This window comes from Patagioenas fasciata, chromosome 1, assembly GCF_037038585.1.
Source record: "Patagioenas fasciata isolate bPatFas1 chromosome 1, bPatFas1.hap1, whole genome shotgun sequence".
In the NCBI taxonomy this organism is placed as follows: domain Eukaryota; kingdom Metazoa; phylum Chordata; class Aves; order Columbiformes; family Columbidae; genus Patagioenas; species Patagioenas fasciata.
The window spans coordinates 18,125,312-18,150,000 of record NC_092520.1 but is presented as its reverse complement, the minus strand read 5'-3'; the positions used below and the strand labels follow the sequence as shown (position 1 = coordinate 18,150,000).

At 38.1% G+C, this 24,689-nt stretch overlaps 1 protein-coding gene across 1 annotated transcript in view; it reads left to right on the top strand.

The window, feature by feature from the left end:
* Positions 1-24,689, top strand: part of GUCY1A2 (guanylate cyclase 1 soluble subunit alpha 2) — a 170,423-nt gene that overhangs the window by 99,729 nt on the left and 46,005 nt on the right. The window contains exon 6 of the mRNA XM_065831745.2: positions 6,927-7,070. Coding sequence (XP_065687817.2) covers positions 6,927-7,070 — 144 coding nt within the window. The remainder of the gene's footprint in view (positions 1-6,926; positions 7,071-24,689) is intronic.

The following is a 24,689-nucleotide window of genomic DNA, read 5'->3' as shown; positions in this document are numbered from 1 at the left end:
AAGAGGATTAAACTGTGATTAACTAAGCCATTACCCCCTTCCCTGCTGCTTACTTGTGTTTTTTTCACTCTCAAACTCTGTAAGAGCAAACATATCATTGAAACTCCCATTTGTTATAATTTCAATATAAAATGAAATTTTATAGACTATCTCTCAGCAGCCGTAGAGTTTCAGGCTATTGGCAGATTACTCATAAGTGATAAGAAACAGTTTAGTAACAAGCCTCTCTTCAGCTAAATATAGCACATACACTTTATATACTGTGGCTGTAAACAGGGTGTGGAGCATAGAGAAACTGTTTAATATTCCAAGTTTTTCTGCCAACTTAAAGTTACAATTGTTATGAACACATACTTACTTAAGCAGAAATAAATATTTCTGGTGATTAAAATAACAGGAATATGTGAGACCACAAGCCAGATTTGATGCGTGTTGAAACTCAACTGAATTAGGAGAAATATCTGTTACTCTTTAAAAAGAGGGTAAGAAAACAAGACATGAAAAAGTCTGAAGACTATATTTAGTTACTCTGTCTAAAGTCTGTGTGTTTGATACAGTTAAATGTAGTAGTAGTTACATTTATGCAGTCCTAAAATTACATTCGGTCATTTGAAGGCATCCACGAGGCTGACGTGACCCCCAGTGAAAATGAGTTTGACACCCCTGGTCTTCAGGGTGTTTCAAAAAGATGGACCCAATTTCAAAGTAATAGTAATTTCTAATTGGGTCCATCTTTTTGAAAAAACCTGTATATATGCTACTAGAATAAACAAAAAAATTTTGAAGAGCATAATATATTCTTCCTCATACGTGTACCATTGAAATATTTTATTTTCTCAAGGAAGAGCATCCTTGAGTAAAGGATGGTTATGCAATACTTCTGTATTTACTTTCCAAACTAATCTTGTATTTACTTGATCACCTGTGTATGACATTGAGGTATTCAGGAGTGTCCTGTAGTTCTTCATCCTGAATGGCACTCTGATTTTTTTCCAGTACCTTGTGAGGGGAAAGAAAAAAAAGTCTTTTCTTCCTGCATATAGATATATATCAGGAAGGTGTTGAAGGATGAATGTCCCTTGAATGGATTTGGCTTGAGAAGGGCTCCATTAGCAGTTACTTTTAACTCAGCAGGACAGCCAACTCAAACTAAAATCACTTGTGAAACCTGCATTAAGGACTTTTATTTATGGATGACACTTTGAGTTAGAGATAATACTTTGACTGTGTTTATAGTGAAGGTGATCCAACTTTTTGTTTCCAATTTATTTTGCAAAAGAGCATTAAGGAGCCCATAGAGACAGTGGCATAGATTATTTTAGGGTGAATGAATACTAAATATTATAACTCTTAGGAGTGAGGTAATAAATAGCTATGCAGCCCTGTGAGTATTTTGGAGTTGGGAACAATGGTCCACAAGTACCCTTCAGAGGAAGGTGAAGGATCTACAAGGGACATGCTGTGAAGTGTAGACTTTTTTCTTGAAAGAAGACAGCAATTTTTGAATTTACTGACCCAAATTTTTGGTACGTATTTAGTTTTGATCATAAGGAAACAAGCCTTCTTGTTATGAGTATAATTTAACCTAGCAAAAAAGGCACACAGACTTATTTAAGGCTCTTATGTGAAAAAAAAAAAAAAAAGAGTACTCCACTGTAACAGTTATAATACAAAGTATCTGTTAGGCTTCTATAGGAAACCTGCTGAGAAAGACAGGACTAAAACTAGAGCCGGCTTTCCCTCTAACTACTTCATTCAGTGGACTTAATATTTCTGATTGCTGTAGGAATTTCAGATTAGAATTGCCACAGGAGTGACCCCTGTTATTAAATTTTCTATTTCCAAGCTGTGCTTTGAAAAAGGTGCTAGTAAAATTCCTCAGACTGTCGGGATTTCTGAATATTTTAGATGAAAAAGTAAAATTTTCCATTGCAGGTTTCACTTACAAAATGGTATTTCCTCCAGTGTGTGTAACCTTGTGAAATGAAGTGTGACACTTCAGTTCCTTCATTACTTCTGGGAGCTCATACATGTAATGCCTGGTGCATATTAATGCGTTCAAGAGGAAGAGTACAGAAGCAAGGATGTTACTTCAATGCACCACATTTTCCCTTCTGAACTGTCACTGAATCAACGTCCTGAATTTATACCCAGGGAACATCATTCAGCTACAACTTCCAGTTTCTCACTTAAGTAACATAACACAATATAAGATTTAGCTACTGGTAGTTAGAAGAGACCTGTTGGAGCTGCCAGGAGAACAATTTATTAACTTCTGTTCTCTGGACACATGAGAATCTGAGAAATTACATTCTGTCTGCTGGGCTAACAGATTCATGTACAAGCCATATTCTGCCTAAAAATGGTATGAATTAAGAATAAGTGACTATAAGACAACTACTATAGAGCTCAACTTCTATAAAAAGTAGTGTTCATGCCTAAACCAGACATACAGTATCTACCGAGGACTAATGGAAGCTGAGTACATAGAAAATAACTTCCCAAAAGTAAAAGAGATTTGTTTGCTTCCTGCTGCAAGTCTTGTGCATTGACATTCTGCAATGTTCTGCAGTTTCAGGATATCTAACAAGAAGCTTTTCCTGAATTACAGAGTGCATACAACTACTTCAGTTAATTATAAATCTTAATCTTTGATTTGTTGAGTCCCTGACTGAAAATCTTTTGGACATTTCCAATGACTTGATGCAGTTATAGAAGGCTTTAGAAAAGGCCTTTTTATGGCTTTGTAAGTAGCTGCAATGATTCCTGGCTTCTTTTTTAATTAAGAATAAAAATTACATCCTACATTTTTTATAGATTGGTCTAATTTTGAAATCTAAGTTCAAGCTCACTTCTCTTCTATACTGCTATATATTAATTCCCAATTAATGAAGGCTCTAGGGAAGCTTTTCACAGTGAATATTAATCAGTCAAAAGGAATGAAAATTAGGTAAGGGTAGGTCAGGCTATTAGTGAGTGGCTACTAATATTAAAAGCAGTAAGAAGGGATTATTCAACTAGAACAAAAATGTACTTAATAAAGGTAGAACTGTCAATTATATGCAGAAATGGCTGAAATATCCAAAGCATAATACATCTTGTTTTCTGAAAGAAGCAGGATAAGGTACTCCAATCTTACAGTGATAGTAAAATACCTTTTCCTGCATATGTATCTATGAAGGAATGAAATGAAATCTACTACTAATAATACACTCTAATAGCGACATTACAAAGTCAAAAACTCTGATTATCACATGGTAGAGATTTCCTCTGGAGTTTCATTACTGTATATCATCATCTTGAAGAGCATCAAACAGATCTGAGTGCTGCTATATTTAGCCACCTTGAGTAGTACCTTCCTTTTCTCTTCATTCTGTTGACATTTACTTGAATATTTATGGAGTGAGTTGCTCTGTGGTGTGCACAGTGATTTCAGGATTTGCCCAGCAATAGACTGGAGTGAGCTATAAGCAGTGCTTTGTTTGTCTGATCCAATTCCCGCTCCTCAGTCAAGCCAAGAGAAATCCCATTCTTCCTTGTGCACATCTGACTCATTGATGGGCCCAGCCTGGAATTTTGAAGTGTGATGTTTCCCTGTCATTGCAGTTTCTATTTTAATGTCCTCATATTACCTCGTGAAGTTCAACAAGGCCAAGTGCAAGGTCCTGCACCTGTGTCAGGGTAATTCCCAATATTTATACAGGCTGGGGGATGAATGGATTGAGAACAGCCCTACAGAGAAGGACTTATGGATACTGCCAGATGAAAAATCCAACATCAGCTGGCAATGTGCACCTATAGTGCAGCAAGCGATCCATATTCTGGGCTGCATCTAAAAAAGTGTGACCAGCTGGTCAAGGGAGATGATTCTGCCCTTCCACTCCACTCTGATGAGACCCCACCTGGAGTCCTGTGTCCGGCTCTGGGGTCCCCAGTACAAGAAAGACATGGACCTGTTGGAGAGGGGCCAGAGGAGGCCACAAAAATGATCAGAGGGCCGGAGCACCTCTCCTATGATGCCAAGCTGAGAGCTGGGACTGTTAAACCTGGAGAAGGCTCTGAGGAGGTCTTATTGTGGCCTTTCAGTATATAAAGGGGACATATAAGGTAGACTGAGAGAGACATTTTACCAAAACATGTAGTTACGGGTCAAGGGGCAATGGTTATAAACTGAAGAACAGTAGATTTAGACTGGATATAAAGAAGAATTTTTTTTACAATGAAGGTGAGAACATGCTGCCCAGAGAAGCTGTGGATGCCCCATCTCTGGAAGTGTTCAAGGCCAGGTTGAAGGGGACTTTGAGCAACCTGGTCTAATGGTAGGTGTCTCTGCCTGTGGCAGAGGAGTTGGGATTAGGTGATCTCTAAGGTCCCTTCCAACCAAAACCATTCCATGATTGTATGACTCCATATGAGAGGACCAATTCAAAGTCCCATGAACAATGAGAATTATAAGAACTTTTGGAGCTTTTTTAAAAAAAGGAGTTGGGGGAAAAAACCCCACATATAATCAGAAAATTGGTCAAATCTGATTTTGAAGGAAGACTGAACCAAAGTTAAAGTTTGGTGGAGATACTCTCCATGGAAATTTCAGCTAAAATGCTTATTTGGTGAAAATCTTAGTAGTGACTGAAAACAGGGTCACAGAATGGTAAATCATTAGAGAACCATATCAGTACTCATCACATCCAGTTTCAGCCACCAGGGCAGTCTCAAAAATCTTAATCATTCGTCTTGTTCTCCAGTATTACTGTCAGAGGAACTTGATAGGGACAAACACTTTAAAGAGTATCCTACAATGAAATTATTATCATTTTTATTTTCAGAGCAAGATTAATATGAGGCAGCTTCAGTCCCATTTTTGTGGTAGTACACAGATATGTACAATGCAACTCTGATTATGCTACTTGTTCAGTCAGCGCAATTTAACTGTTATCTTGGTTTGTACAGCTATGGAAATTTCCAAAGAAGCTAACAAAATAAATAGGTTTGCCTGAACATGGCAGGAGCAGTATATGGCCCCAGATCTGTACTTACTTACAGTGGTGTAATGCAACTAACTTTAATGGAAAAGTCATTCTGAAATTAAATCATTCAACAAAGACCAGAATTTGTATTTCATTTTTGTATTTGACATCATAGACCCAAGTCTTTTTGTAGTAACCCCTTTATTCAAACTGGTTATATTCACCTACTATTTTGAAGAATGACAATGTGCAGTTATTTGGATTTCTGCTATTTCTTCCTTCTGATGTAGAGATTTTTTTACCATCTATTCCTTAGCCATCCAGAGTGCCTTTTAAACTTCTGATACTTTTTCTCACTTTGCTCCTGTATTTTCTTCCCCAGTTCCTATATTTTTCACCAACCATTGGGATATACTTGCCCATCCATTTGTCTTTGGAAGAATGACTTCCTAAGCTGCAGGGAGTTGGCAGTCTCTGCTTCTTGTGGACAGAGATCCTGAGATATGGCTTGGGTAAAGCACGCAGACAATATTGATTGCTCCTGCATGATTTTTCTACATACAAGTACTATTAGGAGCTTCTAAAGGTGATGAGGGAGCTCTACCAGCTGTTGAGAAAGCCTTAGCTTCTTAGATATGTCCTCCTCCAATCTCAGCAGGAAAGGCTAAGATGCCAAACTTAGTAATGGGCTTATGGCAGCACCTGTAAGTTTAATGGTGGGAAGTATTTGCTCATAGTGCTGTTCTAGATTCATGCTCTGGGTACATTTACATGTAATTTTTACTTTTTGAGGTGGTATTTCCAGTTCTGTTTATCAGGACTGGAAATTAATCTGAGAAGGTCCAGGTCTACTAATATTAGTAGAATTCCTGCAGAGATAAGAATCAAGTATGTTTATTCCCTGAATAACTCTTTGCTCAGCGCATGCTTTCTTCTTACTCTAGTCTTTGCTGAAGCCTTTTCTGGCATTCCAGTAGTATTGTGAGCAGGGTGAAAGCCAGATTAGTTAGGTAGCAAAAACCAAACTAATCCTTGAGGGCTGAGTCTGCTTGTGCATGTGTTAATGGACTGTGTGCAGAGCATGTTGTAAGTGTGTGGGCAAGCAGACTGCAAAACACAATGCTGTCAATAAAGCTGAGAACTTGAGGGCTTCAGTGTTTCTCAGGCTGCCTTTATCCAGAGCCAGAGGGCTTCTGTAATTTCTTTCGTTCCTGCTTCCTCCTGAGGGACAACTTTCTTTAAAGAAAATCAAGGATAAGAGAGAGACAAGGCCTGTCTGAAAAGACCAGAGGGATCAGTCTGCTGAACTTGGTGCCTGAAGGTAGTGGATTCACAGTCAGGTAGCCTGCATAGTACAGAAAGGCAACAATTCTTATTTGAAAGTAACAGAGACAGGTGCAGTGAAGAGTCTGTAGCAATGGCATCTATTTGTAAATTATCGCTATACCAGGAAGAGCTACCTGATAATGAGAAATTATAGATTCGTCACTGTGTTTTATGGTGATGTTTTGCATTTTCTAATGCTCTTCCTGATATACCTTTCTAGCAGAGCAAATAATAATTATGATTTATAATCACGTAGCACTTATTCTTACCCAACAGCAAACTTAGTCAGGATAGCGTCAAAGCAAGCTGTAAGCAATTTCTCATATAGGAAAATAGAGTTTTCTGTATTACTGCTATGGGAAAATGTTGCAATCCCTCATCTGATGGCGTAAACTGTTCTAGATATAATGATCTTCTTTGGTTGTAATGGTGATGAACCACTATGCAATCACATGTCAGGTTTTGACTGCACCTGTTTGCAAACTCAGGTAATTATGCTCCGTTGTCTAATTGCTTATTTTATGGATGTTTTGCTCACATGCTTTAAGCAATGCTATTTGATTGCAGATAACTAATGGTAGGGTTCTCTTATCATCATCATACTTTAACATTTGATTTATCTGATTGCTGCAGGTGGAAACAATAGGTGATGCGTACTGTGTTGCAGCAGGACTCCATAAGAAAAGCCTTAGTCACGCTAAAGCCATTGCCCTGATGGCACTGAAGATGATGGAACTTTCAGAAGAGGTTCTAACTCCAGATGGCAGCCCTATTAAGGTAACCCATTTGCTCTTTATTGTCAGCTAGTCAGTAGTACATAGACCTGGTTAATTCCATTGTGTTCTGTCAGTAGAAATCTGTTTAATGCTAGGAGAATTTAAAATTGCATCAATATATCAGTCTTTTTTACGGACATCTATTTCACTGGTGCCCATCAACAGTCATGTAAACTATGCCTTACTTTAGTAAGCACAGTAGACCACACAGACCAGCTGTCACCTTGTCAGATGCATTGAATGCCTATTTGTGACTGGAGGGCACTAAATGCACTCCTGGAGCCTTTTTTCCAACTCAGTTTAGCGTGAGAAGACAATTCATATGATCCAGGTTTGCCCATGCTACAAGACAAAGCACAGTATGTGGTGGCAATAGGGAAATTCACTTCGGAAACAGGCTCCTGATCTAATCTTCAGCACTAGTGCAGAGGCACTCAGAAAGGTCTGTGGCTCTAAGAGGCCACATGCTGCTTTTCTGAATACTTGGTGACCTGTATAGAAGAAGAATGTGTAGACTGCCTGTTTTTACTGAGTGTTTATGTGCTTCCTTCTCACGCTACTCCAGTTCCTTCTCCCAGATTGGCACAAGAGGTAGCAGGAGGCGGAAAACCACGTGTCCTTTTGTACCGTTTTAAAGTTCCACTGCTGCTCGGTTTCTCTTGATCTTATACCAACCTTGTAGCATTTGGAATTGATAACATTTAGGTAGGAGATGGAGATTCAGCAGGGAAGAAAAACCATGGAGATAGATGTGTGCCATTCTTTTTCAAGGGTCAGATTACGCGTTGTTTTCATTATGTGTACTCACTCCTGGTTCTTGTTAAATTGTTCTTGCCATAATCCAAACCTTTTGTTTTCAAAGCAAATGGGAGTATTATGTAGAACAATTACTCAACACTGTCTAAAGTATATAACAAAAGCCATGTGTAGCTGGATGAGAAGACTGGACAGACTTCCCATGGGATGATTTACATTATAGTTGAAATGCACTTTGTAAACTGCAGTTTCTCATGTCTGCTAAAAATGTGGGTGGCATCCTAAATTCTGCTTTTTTTTTTCTTTTTTTTAATTGAAAGACTGTTTAGAAGGTCTAAAACTTGGCAGAAAGGAGTTAAATTTTTAAAATATGTATTCAGGGATGTTGCTGTGATGCTCCTTGAGCAATAAAACTGTATCGTTCCTGAGTTCCAACTCTTCTCTATCTATTAGGTCAGATCTTGAACTATATTTCTTGAACTCTTTGTGTATGGTAAATCAAGAGAGATTTTTAAAAAGAGAGATATTTTAAAAGTCTGCATATTCAAATAATAACTTTCTGAAGCAATGTCTTGGACTATGGATCTTGAAGAAATTTTTTTTTAAAACTTCATGTGGACATTTATCAAACAAGGAATAAGTATTAAAAGGCAGATGTTGTCTTAAGATACCAGAAGACATAGCATTTTAAGTTTTGATATAAGGCTATTTCTAAAAGGTATTGAATTAATCCTATTAAAATAGATTTTCTAGATTGTTTGATGATTGTTTCCATTGTTTTCAATGACTATAGCTGATTAATACATTCTAGCTACACTGTCGCATGCTGGGAGAGCTTTCTTCCGGATCCTCTCCATCTTTTCACTTTGAGTGATTGCTGCAATTGTAGGGAAATTTTGAACATGTATGTTTTACTCTGAGAGTCACAGTTTGTGACTGTTTTCATTACCACTCATTATTTTCCAGAAAATTCCTCATTATTTCAGTGGCTGCATAAGAAAACCTATAAAAGAAAGACTATAAAGACACTGCAGAGGAAAAATGCTTGTATAGTATAAAAAGCTAGGAATAACCAAATGTTTTCAAAAAATGCTAATAAATTGCCTTTAGAATTCAGAAGAAAAAGGTCAGTTCATCGTACGTAAACTGAAAGTAGGGGTACTGAGGAACTCCTCAATAGGTGTTAGTTGTCATCCTGTTTTCAGGTTTTGGTGTAACAGATTTCAGGGCAGGAGGGATGGTGATATTGTAGAATGTTGCTGTTTCCTTTGAACCTAAACTGGTAAATTGTGTTTTAAAAACCTTATTTTACATAGAAGCATCTTGATTTGATTTAAAATATATTAAGGTTAGTATTAGTCTTGCGTGGATATCTACCCTGTAAAACTATTGAAATAAGGACTTTTGGAGAAGTGTACTTTAATTTGTCCTAGTTTAGGTGTCTACTCTAGGATGAGATGAATCACACCCTAAAAATGTGTGTTTTCTCAGTTGACTCTAAGGGAAGTCTATGGACTTAGCCTAAATGTGGATGTCTGCACTGTAAGCTTCTACACTCTGTCAGATGAGTCCTCCTACAAATGACAAAGGCCTCACAGTTTTTCTTAGTGGTTATGTCAATGATCGTCACAGTTAAAAACATATGCTTATTTCTAAATTAAGTCGGAATGATTTTACCTTCCAGCCAATGTTGAATTGGCTAGAGTGATCCTTATTTTTGTTAGCTCCCAATTTTTCACTTTAAAAAAGTGAAGTTTTTTTCACTTTAAAAAATGTGAAGCCCATCATGCCCCAGATTCTGTGATTCTGTGATGTGCATAATAATAATGTCTTAAAGCTGCATCAGGGAAGTTCAGATTGGATATTAGGAAAAAGCGGTCATGGCCCCAAGCCTGTCAGTGTTCAAGTGTTTGGACAATGCTCTTAGATCTACAATTTAACTTTTAGGTTGCTCTGTGAGAAGTCAAGAGCTGGGCTTGGTTCTATAATTTACCTGAAGCTTAAAGAACTGTGTGTATAACAGTTACCCTGGACTCAGCTCAGAACATTAATAGGAGAATTACTGCATGACACATTTTACAATTAAGCCTTGCCTTTAAAATATTAAATATTCATTCACATTAAATACAAACTGCACAATGTAGGCTATAAGACCTTTATAAATGGCCTGGCTTCTAGACATCAAATTAAATTTCACTATAATGTGGTTACTTTTAGCTGGTCCTGTTGATACGGATGGCAAAATGAGTGCAGTATTTTGACTATGTTTTCCCTTAGTTCTTATCTGTGATTCATGTTAACATGTACAAATCACATTTCCTGAGTCCTTGCCAAGTGTGGTGAATATAGAATGCTGGTGCAGCTTTTGTTTTCTTGTATCAAAAAACCCACATCTCTCTGAGGTCAGCACTGCAAACCATGAATTCAGAAGCTATTTCCCCGGTTTGTGGGGTTTGACTGGTGCAATGCACATTTAAGAGGCTAATTGCTCAGGGAGAAACAGTTTTTTAGACACAATCATTATGAATTTCTTTGGGTTGTCCTGGTTGCAGAGATTTCAGCTCAAGGGAAACCTAACTGCCATTAGGGAATGTAGTGCTTTTTATTTGATGATTACCCAATTAGGTATGTCAAACTTTATTACGATGGTTTATGGAATGTATGTATTTTCTGAATTATTTGGATGGATATGCTTTGTTCTCATCTCAGGACTGAATTTATCAGAATGCAAATATTTACTTTTTGTGGTGCTTGAATTGTTCATCCCTGTGATAGCAGAAGATATTTTATTAAATGACAGAGTTCCAGGTAGTTAGGAATAAAAAGTAAATGAATTAATGAAAAAATACCATATCACATAAATGGGAATTTGGGATAAGATTTTCACCTATAAAGTACATTAGCAGACAATCAAATGAAGTTTGTTATCTGGGTACCCAGCTGTCATTTGAAAGTATTCATTGCAGAGACCACAAAAATACCTTGTTCGTACAACCATGTACACTCTATGAAAACTCTAGTGCTTAGAGCAATGTTCCTGTGGCCAGTAACCGGTGATGGACTTTGGGATGGTGACAGGGCATATGAAGCAGATCCGGTTTGTAGCCAGATGATGCTCTCGCCCCCAGAGTCAGAGCTCCTGGCGTGCTGATGAGAGCACCGTGGTGAACCCCTGACACCTACTCAGGCATTTAATGCTTCCAGCAGAGCCCAAGGCAGCAGAAACGCATCAGCAGGATGGGGACCCCGATCAGTCTTTATGCCTGCATGAAGAGCCTCTGATTTGCAGGGTAATGAAAAAACGTTGTTTTGCAGATAGTGAGCTATATTACAGCAGCCTCCACAAATCCTATCATCAGTGTCGTAACACAGTCTGCACTTTTCAAAAGAAGTATTTGTAACCGAAAATGGGCTGATCATTCTCGTGTGAGTGATGGGTGAGGCTTTGCGTCCCTGTATTACTATTATTTTTTTTAAACTCAATTCTATTTGAGGCAAAATCCTGTTACTTTAGCATGAGCTAAGGCCTTAGTACAAAAGAAGGACTTTTGGCTCAGACACTGCATGTAGAATTGGATATACATTTATATCCTTTTAGCGAACCACTTTTTAATCCGGAAGCGCTAGTTCGAGTTAGATTCTGTACAACTAATTATACGTAGTGCCCTATGACTGTAGTTTGGAAATATTGATTTAAAATTGCCTTCTACGTTTAAGTGAATGTTACTTGAATTTAGGATATGCCTCATATTTTACTACATTTTTTAGATGAAGTGGAAGTACATTAATTTTAATAGCTAGAGATAATGCTGTAAGAAGAATTCCCCAGAGCATTGACCTTTAGAGATAAAGGTTGCAATGCAGATCTCATTTGATGTGTTAAAACCCATAGGATATTATTGGTGGCATCACTTTTTATCATGCTTCAAATCTTGCCTAATTAATTAATGTGCAGTATGTGTCCCAAAGAAACAGAAAGGCTTCCTTTGCAGTTTATTGTTAAAAGGGCTGCTCTGGCAGAACATACCTAGTTTTCACTAATGAGCTTTCCCAAGAGGTTATTCTCTAAGATTATCTGCTTATTTTTGCAGTGTATGAAGGTGATCCTAATAGGGTTGCGATGAGATACAGAACTGGGAACACACAGAGGAAAAGTAAACAATTTATATGAAGCTGCTGAAATTAACTCAATTATGTAGCTTTGTTGTGTACAGGTGTTCCTGTCTAAAACATAAAGGTTAGGCTCTACCACACTAATTCAAAATATGTTTTAAAATATTTCTCTACAGCAGAAAAATGTCATGTATCTTTCAAATGATTATGCTATAGTAACATGAGAATTAAGCCTGTAAATACTGTAATCACAAGCTGAAGCAAATACATATCCTCACCTTTTTTTTTGCTCACCTGCTAATTACTAGTTTGTGAAATAATCTAAATAGAATAGTGTGGAAAATTTCTAGCTGATATTGGCTTCAATTTGATAAATTTTTTCCCAGGTGAGGTAGATGAGACATTGTATTTGCAAGACACGTAGTCTGGTCCTCAGCTCAGTTGCTGCTTTATTATCAAGACAGTGTTTGATGCATTTGCAGCTTCTAACTTTCAGATGTGCATTGCCAAACCCGTTTTATTATTGGATTTATAAGCTGCCCTTAAACAATGTAGTGTGGTATCAGCACTATCAACACAAGAGCCAGGCTTCATCTATCAGCTAGAGAAGAAAGAACAGCACAGCAGAGGGACCGTTCCTTCTGAAGGGCGGGATTAACCTCATCTAATTTCAAACACTGACAGTGTGAACAGCTACATCTGAACTTGTTACTGTAGCTCCCTCTTTAAATGGCCACAGTAAAGCTCTTTTAGTCTGTATTCATCTGATATACTTTCAGTGTCTACTTTATAATTAAATATTCAAATGAATATTTGTCAGATAAGTCTTCCCTCAAGGGTGACCAAGTTAACAAGTTCTCAGAAGGATGGATGATCCCACGAAAAGGAGCTGGACTGAAACACAGGCTCAAATCTTTGCTCAGTCACAGCCTTTCCATTTGAATTTTAGATGTTATCCAGACTTCCTGTGCTTCAACTTCCTGTATATAGGTGACAATGTTTTACAAGTAGAAATATTTCTGTAGTGTGCCTAAGCTCTGTGACTTTACAGCCATACAGCTGCATTAGTTTTGGTTTGTGTCGCCTATTTAAATACCTGTGGTCATGATGACTGGAATGATGAAAGTCTGAGTCTGATAAACCTCTAATCTCTGCTTGCCAAGTAATAAATTTTAATGTCTGAACTATGCCTCATGAGTAAGGGTACAGAAGAGGCAACAGGTCTCTGTGGATTAGAATGGCTCATGTCCACAGTGAGAGTGACACACTTTCCTAAGTAACATAGAAGTGGGCAAAACATTTTAGTGTGTGTAGCACCTTCTGCCACTTCATTAAGTATTCCCCTTCGCATTACCATAATGTGGCACTTGGGCCCAGAACACAAATGGAGCGAAAGTGTTTGCATATATGTTTTAGGGTTTTTTTAGTTTCTAAATGAAGCAGTCATTCCCAAGTATACAGTGAGGGAGAGCAGTTTAGTGAGTGTTGTCTGTGTAATTCTTTTCAGTGTTTCTTGCCTTGCTTTTCATTCAGATTGTGGCATGCTAGTTTTATGACCATTTGGTGGTCCTCACCAAATGTACATCTTTACGCAAGCAGTGAAAGGTTGTCTGGTTTGTTTTAAATTGTGAACGGCTGACTGCTGATGCAGGCATTCTCATCAGCCCTGTGTGAAAAGCTGCTGCGTTACTGCAACGCTCCTTTTTCCATCTGTGGTCTCCTAGCAACCTCGCCTTCTACCTAATGTCTACATCAGACTCTGGAAAGTATAAAATATCCTATTTCAGGCTGCATAAGTCCAAATTTGAAATACCCTTGTATTAAAAGAAAAAATCAGAAACAGTTCCACAGAAGAAACATTTACATTAAAAGACATTTTTACTAAAAATGACCAATGGACTAATTCAAGAGTTCATAGTTCACAGGCTCCCCGACATTAGGGCAGCACAGCTCCTTTGGGGAGCGTTCATAGCCACATGTCTCAGGGAGAAGCTTGGTACTTTTTCTTGAGAGCATTCTTGGGAGATGGTGAGCCAACGTCAGCTCTGCTGGCTTTGACTTGCCTGGACTTGAGGGCAGTTGTGCACAGTGCCTTTGGAAATGAAAAATGAGAGGAGTTGATCTGTATTGAAGCACATCTCCCCAGGCATCTAAGAAATTGCAAGTTTTCTTAGGTGACCCTATGAGAAAATTTTCACTCAGCTGCTTCCTTTTGTCTGATTTTAATAATTATCAATTGCTTTAAAAAACCAAACACACACTCATGATTTGCAACTTCTGACTTTGTCATATTCAGTTACATGCTACACCCACTGACAGTGTTAGTGCATATGTGTTGCAATAACAAGGGTAAGCAGGGTTTAATACAACTAGTGAGTGCACAACAGCAGCTTTGTGGAAGAAGCTGGTCTGAAAACTTAGGCTAATATTTATTCTGCTGAAAAAGGAGGTTTCCCAAAGGATTGGTTATTCTTTCACGTGACATGCATTTCTTGTTTTAATCAAGTACTTTGGTGAAGTCTGCAGTAGATGATAAAGGTAGATTTTGAAAGCTACGAGGGCTTGATCCTGCACAACAGAAGGGTCAGCCTGCTGTGCATGCAGGTGCAGGGCAGAGGCATGATATCAAGGCTGGCAACACAGTGTAAGCCCAACTTGAGTTAATTAAAAGATTATGAATTAAAAAGGCTATTATTTTTCTGATGGCTGGAAGAGACCTGAAAGACGAGCAGAGAGCTGATTAATAATGTGAGGGTCACTGAGAGAAAGTTTTGCCTTTGGACCCAACCATTTTCTTCTCATGCCATGCTTTCTCTGACATTATTGTCCTGCAAGTAAGAATCACAAGAACCTTTCTATCAATACTTGTCTCTATGGTAAAAATAAAACATACTTGTAGAAACCAGGGTAGTTATTCAGGGCACCTCGTGGACTTTTCCATTGTTTATTAGATCACAGTGACTACTACTTGTTCACAACTCTTTGTGACTCACAGTATTTAGATTTAGCTGAGTATAGAAACGCCTCTGTAATTCAGTCATATGTCCTGTTCCCTAAGGCAGACAAAATCTTACTATGGTCTCATCTCCAGGTGATACAAGTACACGCACAGGGAAAACCGGCAAGGGTTTCAAGATGTAGATTCCCGCATGGGATTTGTGGCCACAGGATGTGCAGCTGGATCTGGGGGTTAGGTTTAAGGTCACGGTGTGACATCTCTCACTGCTCTGATTCTCACGGTTCAGCAGTTGTTTCCAGACACAAACGCCTCCAAGTAATACTCCAGATGTCTGGCTAGTAGTAGAGCTGGTGGGGAATTTTCCATGGAAAACACTTTTTGACTGAGAACACTGAATGATCAAAATAAAAAACTTCCATAGAAATGTCTTGCCACATTTTCATCAGGCAAGTTTACCAGTTTTTGGCAGATTTCTGATCAGAGGAAAAACTTGCTCCAGAATAATAAATAGATTACTTGCTAAGACAATCACCCAGAAGAAACGAACAAAAACCTCCAAACCTAAAACTTTAAACAGAGTACAGCGTTGAAGTTGCGACCTCTATGGAAGAAAAAATCCTGCATTCTTGGTTACCTAGGATAGAAGATACCCTATGGCACTGTTTTGTCCCTCAGCTTGGCTTTGGGCACTTTCTGCAGCTGCCAAAACTTCACATGCTGGTTTTGACTGTTCTAGTCAGTGGAGAACTTCCATGCTGAAGCTGAAATTTTCTGTTGTTATTATTGCTATTGACTCTTTATTCAGACAAAAAGAAAGCAACAGTAACAAGAAAAACAGCAACACGACCCACAAGGTGAATAAATAATGAAATCTGTGGTGTACACAGGAGTTTCAGGAGGTTGACATGATTACATCTTTATAAAGGGAACAATAAACAAAAATCCTGGGAAAGTGAGAATTGCGATGTGTATACTGATGTTATATATTTATATAAAAATATATAAACCATTATAATTTAAAATTATCCATGAACATTTAAAGAATTGGGCTAGGGAATCCAGGCTGAGTGCTGAACTTCTATTTCTCCTAAGCCATAAACATCTGTTCTTTTCTTCCCTCAGTGTGTCTTCCTGTCATATAAAAATTAAGTCAGGTTTCCACTATCAAGTACAAGACTATTTTTTTCTTATCTCCTGAGATAGAAAATAGATGGAAAACATTACATAAAAACTAAATCGATGTAGTGATACGAGATAATACTCAAACCTACAAGGGCTCACAGAAGATAAGCAGGAGTACACTGAGAAAGAAGCACAGATTTTGCATAAAAATAGTGCTTTGTTGGCATTTATGCAGTCTGACCACATAAGCATGAGCAGAAAATGCTGCTGGGCTTGAATTGCCACCTGACTGCGTTAATAGGCCCAGGTGACCGCAGAGGCCCCTGTGTGGGAGGCGGAGGGGAATGTGCCCTCTGCAGCTGGAGGGGTGGCTGCTACCTGAGCGCCTGTGTCTCCAGCTGTGAGATGCTGTCAGGCAGCTGCTGCCCTGTGCTGCATCGCTGCAGCAGCTGCCTCTACCCTCAGTGACCCAGCTCTCTGCACCTGCTTTTTGGTCTGACTGCTTTCAAATGAATTAAGCCTCTTCTGGCCAGTGCTAGTGATATTTATTTATTTTTGTCGTCTCAATTATGTATTGTCTTTTCTACATCGGGCAATATTTTTGTTTCAGAACCATCATTACACCACTGATTTCCCTTCTTTTTCTCTCTCCCAACAGTCCAAACAGTGAAGTTGCCTAATCCAAATGTTTTACTTAATCCAGGGTGATAACTTGCTATAAATTGCAGTTTTTAGCAGTGAACTGGGTGAATTTGCCTCCTTCTTTGATCTGACCCTCCCCTGAAAGCAAGAGGTGATGTTACACCTCCAAGAGCCCTCCTGTGTGCAGAAGTAACACATACTCTTGGCTAATGCTACTCAGGCATTCACACACCAGGTGCCAGTGCTAGCATATCTCCCTTTTTGTTCACCCTGATGCAGGCTGGAGTAAAAGGTTCAAGAAAGAGCCTCTTTGCATCTCCTCCTTCTCCTCTCTTCTTTGTCTCCTACTGCATGGATAGTTTTGGATATGGTGCGCTGGAAATAAAGAAAAAAAATGGAGGAGACCTGCATGCACTTTTTTATACTGTACACCTTCTGTTACATATTTAAAGAGCATAGCTCTCTTCTCCATGACCTATTGGTTATCTTGCCCCTTTAATATAATTTTGCTGGGAGGATTATGCCTGCTGTAGGAAGGAGCCCCCCCAACACAAACTTTTTTCGTGTTTCAAGTAAGAGCTCATCAGTAGCCTTTGTCTTTTCTGACCCCGGACTGGAAGCAGAGCCTTGCACCAAGTCCCAAAAGAGCTGCTTGTGGGTTTTCTCATGGAGAACAGTGTCTTTCTCAGCCCCACTGTGTAATCCCGTAGATATGTTAACCTTTATGCAGATGTGACTGCATACTCTGGCATGCACAATTACAGGATTTTTAGGAACAGCTGCCAGCATCTCTTCTGCAAGATTAACAAGAAAGCGTATTTGTTAATGGGAATTCTCTACTTTTCTTCCTTCATACCCTCCAAGACATACACCTCTGAGAGGGAAAGTCAAAGTCTGCAGATTTAAGCATCAGTTAAAAATTCTATCACGTAACTGTTGTCATTATTTTGTGCTCAAGAGTGGGTCATTACACTGTGCTATATTTGAGTGAAAAGCTGAGATGGGGGGTGGATGCTGGAAGGTTGTACTCGGCCTTCTGCTTGGAGCTGACAAGTTCAGCAGCATTGTTCAACTGTTTCAGAATAGTTTTGTTCCCTAAGGAAGAATGTATTTCCTGTCATAAACAAATCCATAAACTAAATGTTTAGTGGTATTTCAGCTTCCTTTCATATGAGACACAGAGTATTTTGGAAAAAATGCCAGTTCTTCAGGGGAACTTGTGACAGCTTCTTCTGTTCAAATATTTTCCTTAAACTAGGGAAAAAGTCATTCAATGTAAATAATCATGTTCAGAGACTTCATACTGAGTATCTTTTTTTTTTTTTTTAAATAAAGTAATCTCCATATTTTAGTATATCTCATATTCAGGTTTTGGTTTTGCTTTTATATTTTAAAAAGTGAGGAGAGGAAAGGCAAAGACATTAGTTTTGAATGGAGAAGAAGGCACAAATAATCTAAGGATGTTCAGTTAATTAAAGGGCTCTTTGGCTTCTTCCTAGGATGTAACCTATTTGATTAGGTCAATAAAGAGAAGGGGGAAAGTGGCATAAACAAAAGTGTATTAGGATGTACTGTGATTTCTCCCACCTGGCAAAACTTGGGGAGGCAATTAATTGTTATCCTGAAGGAAGACCTGATTTTTGTCTGGGTTTGAAGCTTTGCTTTGAGGAAAAGAATCAACCCTGAGGAGGAAGATGGGAAGTGATGTATTTCTGAGGCCCCATTTTTCCTTCCTGAAAAATCTCCACACCAGAAAACACAAGGCCCTGGATAATTTCTTACTGTGATATAGTTTTCCCAGTCTGAGCAAGATAATTCTTGACATTTAGCTGAATATTCTAATATGAGTTAAAGCTTTCACCATTATCTTAAAATCTAAAATGACAAAAACTGATTAAAACAAAGCTGATCGAAAGTCGTAGAATCATAGAACAGACCATGTTGGAAGGACCCTGGAAAGATGAGCTGGGGAGGAAGCCTGGGTGAGGTTATCCAGAACCATGTCCAATTACATCTTCAAAACCTCCAGCAATGGGGACTCCATCACATCCCTAGAGGGGCTGTTCCAGTGATTGATTGTTCTCACTGTAAAAAATATATTTCTTATGTCAAGATGAAATCTCTCCTGGTGCAAATTGTACTTGTTCCCCCTTGTCATATGACTCCTTGTGAAGAGAGAGACTCTGTCCTCTTTGTAGCTGCCCTTTAAGTACTGGAATACTGTGATGAGGTCCTCCCAAGCCTGCTTTTCTCCAGGGAGAAAAGACCTCACTCCTTCAAGCTTCCCTTGTAGGGTAGGTTCTCCAGCCCTTTCGTCATCTTCATGGACCTTCTTTGGACACTTTCCAGTTTGTCTGCATCTTTCTTAATTGTGGGGGCCTTACAAGTGCTGAGTAGAGTGGGATGATCACACCTTTGTCTCCGCTGGTGATGCCCCTGCAGATGCAGCCCAGGATCCAGTTTGCCTTTGCTGCTGCAGGAGGTCACCCCTGGTGTCCACCAGGACCCTCAGCCACACAAATCCCAGCCTGTACCGGGCTCTTTGATTATTCCGTCGCAGGTAACGTGATGATATATTCTTAAAATCTGATGTTCATCTGGGTGACATAACATCCTCTTTGCAAAATAGTAAATTTTCAGTTGTCTGTAGAAGTAGTGACACCTCTTACATTAATTTTAATGGAACATGAGTAATTAAATCTCTATGTGCTTTTTAAAAAACGTGTCTTTTCTGTCTGCTTTTCTTTCTGTGACAGCTTATTTTGTAGTAGGTCCATTTGTGCTACATTTAGAAAATGGATGAAAAAAAGTAGTAAATACCTGTACCAGAAGAACAAGAATCCTAAATTTACGGAGATTTTTAGCTACCATTCTGTTCTAAAGTTCTTTGGGAAAGGATCTAACTGCTACTTTACTACTGTTATTCATTTAGTGGTCATTAGGAATCAGTCTGTAGCCACAAACACCACTTTGCAGAATTAGTTATAATTTCTGTTTGGGCCATCAATGTGTTTTATTTGAAAGAAACAGACTGTTACTGAACATTACCTTCAAGAAGTCTTTTCTGACTTTTGGCTGATCTATGACAGTGATAAATACAAAATATGAAATGGCACAAATATTTCCAGTTATTTCAGTAAGTGTTTCTGTGTTTGATAAAAATTCCATGATCTGAAGGTGGTCTGCTTGTCAGAAAATAATGGAGCTTTGTGTCTGAAAATCAGGTGTCTGTGGGGCATCTCAAGTAGGACAGTTAAAATTACTACTCACTCCAAACTTTGAAGTAGGTAGTCTATTCAAAAAATTGGTTTTATGGTCTCTGGTTATAGTTGTTTGTTCTTGTATTTGTGATTTCTGTGTGCATTTTGTGTTTGTCTCTCTAGCTTTTCCAGTTTACAGAGCTGGTTGTATAGGCCATCTTCAGTACCTGGTTATTGCACTTTCTTTCTATTATTATGAAAAGTTCATCTCACAACACATTGTTTATTGGAACTTAGAAAAGAACATCATTATCCATAGGTCTTTTTGACCAAAACTCCCATTAGTTTAACCAAAGACCATCCAGGGTTTATAGACAGCGGAAACATTTCAAACTTGATTAGCTAACTGTACATTTGCATCTCTGAGTGGTTTGGGAGCTGAGCTCAAGTCCTTTGAAGTCTTTTGCATTTAACTATGTTTGCTCAGCCTTTGATTTCCTGCAGTGAAAATGCCATTTCTGACTATCAGTTTACAGAGACTGGGAGGGATATATGTGGAAAGATTGCACAGTTTCTTCTCTCTATTACAAGTACATCTGTCTTCAAGAATTTGCTCGAAGTGGTACCATATTTACCATATTCTAAAACCAAAAAAGTGCGGAATGTCTCTGAGGCATCAAAGTCAGCATGAGCCGTATTTGCTCAGTAGGTCTTTGGATTTCTCTTTTTTATATATCTTACTTTAATGGCATGAATTTTCTGAAGAATGGAGGGCTCTAAAGTTCTACCCTGATCTGTGAGAGCTTTTGTTTATAGGACACATGGCTTCGTAAAGTATTAAGTATGTTTTTAAAAGTAAACTTTATTGAAGTAGCTGCTTTTTAAAAAATTATTAACGCATGTAAGAAATCTGTATTATATAAGTACTGGATGTGCCTTAGCTGTGTTGAATTACAAAGTGAATGACTTGCACCTACCAAATTACTGGAGATCTTCAAATTTCTGTACTTTTAGCTGGTGGTTACAAGCCCTAAATTGGTCTCGTTTTGACTCTCTGGAAAAAGATATCTGTCTGGACTTGCTGAAGAGAATACTAACAGCTATTCACCTTAAAAAATTAGTTAATAACCAGGTTCACATCCCACACACAATTATATTTAGATTCAAGCAATAATAACAAAAACTCTGAATCACCAGAACAAATTGAAATCATTCCTTAAATATATATAAATATTCCATATATAGATGTGTGTCTGTGTGTATACACTCACATATGTTTTTATGAAAGGCCAGATTCAGCCAACCCATGTATGACTGATCTGCGTACACAGGAGCAATTTGTAGCCTTATAGAATACTGTTATCACTAAAGGTCAGAATAATCACAGAATGTGTAATTTGGTGATTTTTCAATTGTTCAGGTGTTTCATGATTAAAAGATAATTATAAAATAAGTTCAAAATATGTTAGTGGAGTTACTTTTTTGAAAGAAGAACCAATAATATGTGTTCAAGATAATGCAAGTCCAGGTAGTGATTTTATTTTTTAACCTAACTTTTGGAATAATCACAATTTCAGCTTTAAAGCCAGTGGAAGCCTAGGAAATCCACATAGTTTCTGTAAATAAATTTATGGATATTTTCTAAGGATGTAATTTTAAAGTCATAGCTTATATGCACCAAGAGAACTAGAAAATGTCTCCCAAGTTAATGACTGAGTCTTTCCCTTTTCCTCTATTAATTCTCAAACACTACTTAATTTAATTTCATCACAAAATCATTTTTACATAGACAAAGTATTGTAAGCCCTGAAATTTTGTAGTGAGATGAAGATAGTTCCATTATTTCTAACTCCGAATTATCAGTTTCTATTTCACTGGTCTGTCTGTGAATAAGAACTTTCTCAAAGGTGAAAATTAAAAGAATATGATGTGGAGTTCAAACTTCGGGCTTTTATTTCTGTATGTGTTTACCACAAAAGCATTCAAATTTACAGTCTCCCTTTTCTTAAACTTCCAGGGAGAACAAAACATGACAGCATTCTGTCTGAAACCTTTTCTTTACTGTAATTAAAGTTTTCACAGGCTTCAGTGGGTCCTTCATTTAACCCCATTTGTCTCCAGGGTGCCATCCGTTGCATACTGGGAACTGTCTTCAAGTGCTGTTTCTTTGTAGCGTTCAGGGCCACAGTACTGAACTAGAAGATCATTTGGTCTGCTACAATACAGTTATTCTTACATTCTAATCTAATTTTTTGCTTGTTCCTAGTCATAGACCTCTGCACCTAAATGTCAACTTCTTTTTGGTTGGTTGGTTGGTTGGTTGGTTGGTTGGTTGGTTTTGTGTGTGTTTGTTTTTTTTTTTTTTTTTTTTTTTTTTTTTTTTTTTTCCTGAAGGAATGGCACATTTAAGAGCTAGGATAGCTCAGATAACAAAAACAACAAAAGAAAGTGCGAAATTTCTGACTGCTGTGACTGAGGTCGTGATATCTACAACATTTTATGATTTCTCATACACTGCATTTCCTCCCCAACAGACTCACAGGGAGCTTGTGAAATTGCTAATTTTAAACATATTGAGGACACTACAACATCCTTCTTCTGTTTTCAGAGCTTTCATTATTTCTGATTATTTGCCAAAGAATTTTTAGCCTTTTTGTTTTGATCTATTCCTTGATTTTTGCCATTTGTTGCATTGTGTATCTTGGTCACCTAAATTATGTGACAATCTTTCTCCCTGGACAAAGGAAGAACTCTTAGTGCATGAGAATGAATGCCAAATAGCTAAATAAGAAAGCCTACTCTTGTTGACACATGAAGACTGTTGTTTACAGGAGATGAGGTTAATTTTGCAAAGATCTTTTCCCCAGTGAACACAGTAATTCTTTTGTTCTGATTGTTCATGACTAGAAAGAAGTGAACAGCCATTCAGAATCAAAATGATCGCTTGCAAACATACCTTCTGCAGGATGGAGAAAGGTTATCTCATAGTAGAACTGTCTCTGCAGTTACATCTACACAAACTTATGGACCCACACTCTACAAACTGCAAACTGTAAGACAGTGAAGAGTTTCCAATCTAGTTTTCAGTGAGGCTCACCATGGCATCTTGCAGAGTGGTTGTATAGGGCTCAGCTTACTTTGGCTTAGAAGTGTGATTCAGGTATAATCATCCTTTTTGTGTCTGGCAGTTCTCTAAGTAGAGCTCTCTGAGATTTCTTTGTTTAGTAGGTTGGTTTTGGTGAAGTGTTTTGAGTATATGAAAGCACAGGCTCTTTTTGTAATTAAGTTTTAGTGGAACAAAAAGTTCTATGTTTTAGGATGGCATTTCTGGAAAGATAAAAAGGCATTAAGAGCAGCCAATGGTTAAGTGGAGTGTAGAAAACCAAGCTCAGTCTCCATGGCTTACACTAGGCAAAGGTGAATGTCCCACACTCCATGTGAGTGAGTACCATTAAGCCCAAAATAACATTAGGGCTGTTCTTAAGCCTGTCATGGCTTTTTCATTTCATATTTTGAAGGACCTCAGTTTTGTTTCACAGAAAAGATGCTTAAAAACTGCAATTTATACAAGATTGAATGTTTTTCTTGCTAACCCTAACAAAGCACCATCATTGCACAGCCCACATAGCACTAATATTGAAATGAAAGCTAAGTTCTAAACGACGTTTTTAAAGAAGAATCAAAAAGTTTTTTCAAGAAAGTAGAAAGTGAAAAATCAATGCATGTTTTGGGAACTTGGCTATGGTTAGTGGACATCTGAACTCCCAAACAATAGTTCGTAAATGCCTGTGTTTGGTACTATGACCAAATGCAACAGATGGCTACTTCTAGTTTGGTCTTCTGAGGACAGGAAAGCAATATGGAACCCTGAAATCTTCCTAAAATTTATTCTGTCTGCTCTTCCTTCCTCCACGCCGAAAAAAAGGAAAAGGAGGAAAAAGCCAATAGGAGAAACTTGGTAGAGGTAATTTTGCACCTCTGAAGAGCAAATCCATGTGCATAAGAACAAAACAGCAGGTTTACATGCTGTAGAAAACACTGAGATTTGTGGAAATTTTTGTGAGAGAGATCTGTGATACCAGTTTTTCTGCTGCTTCCTTTCCAAGAACATCAACAAAGAGCAAATGTTTGACTGAGTTTGTTTCCCCAGCAGGATGTGGGGGTTATGCAGGCATGAATATGGTTTATTTTACCATCTAGGTAAAGCGTTCGCTTTAATTCATTCTCTTTGCAAACATTTCTAAGTCCATCTCCTGATGTGTATTGCACAGTTATGACATTGTTATGAATAATGCCCTCACATCCTGATGCAACTGCTTCCCAAGCATATTGCTGCTTTATTGAGACAAGGTTCCAAAATGTGAACATGACTCGTATTCTTCCATTATTTTGGGCTAACAAAATATGATACCTTTATAGCCCAGTGCTGTTACAGTTATTATAGTTTCCCCATGTTTGCTGTGGCACATCTGGAGTTCTTACTGGTGCATGAAAACCAGATATGCATCTTTATCTGTTGCTGGCATGTCTCACTATAGGGCTTAGCCTATCAAAATTTAACTTACGCTGGTCTCCCCTCTCCACATTCCTCCCATTCCTTTGTTTTGTCTTGTATTGGAATTTTACTTTTAAGGCATTTTGTATGAGCAAGAGTCTAATTTACTCCACGTGGTTATGGCCAGGCATATTGGTTATCATCTTTAGGATTTTTTAGTTACAGCATGTAAAATCCCCATGGATTAATATGTATTAACAGGCATTGTCATCTTTCTCAGGAATGTTTGGTCTTGTATCACACTCTTAACTACTGCCTTGTTTCCCCAAAAAT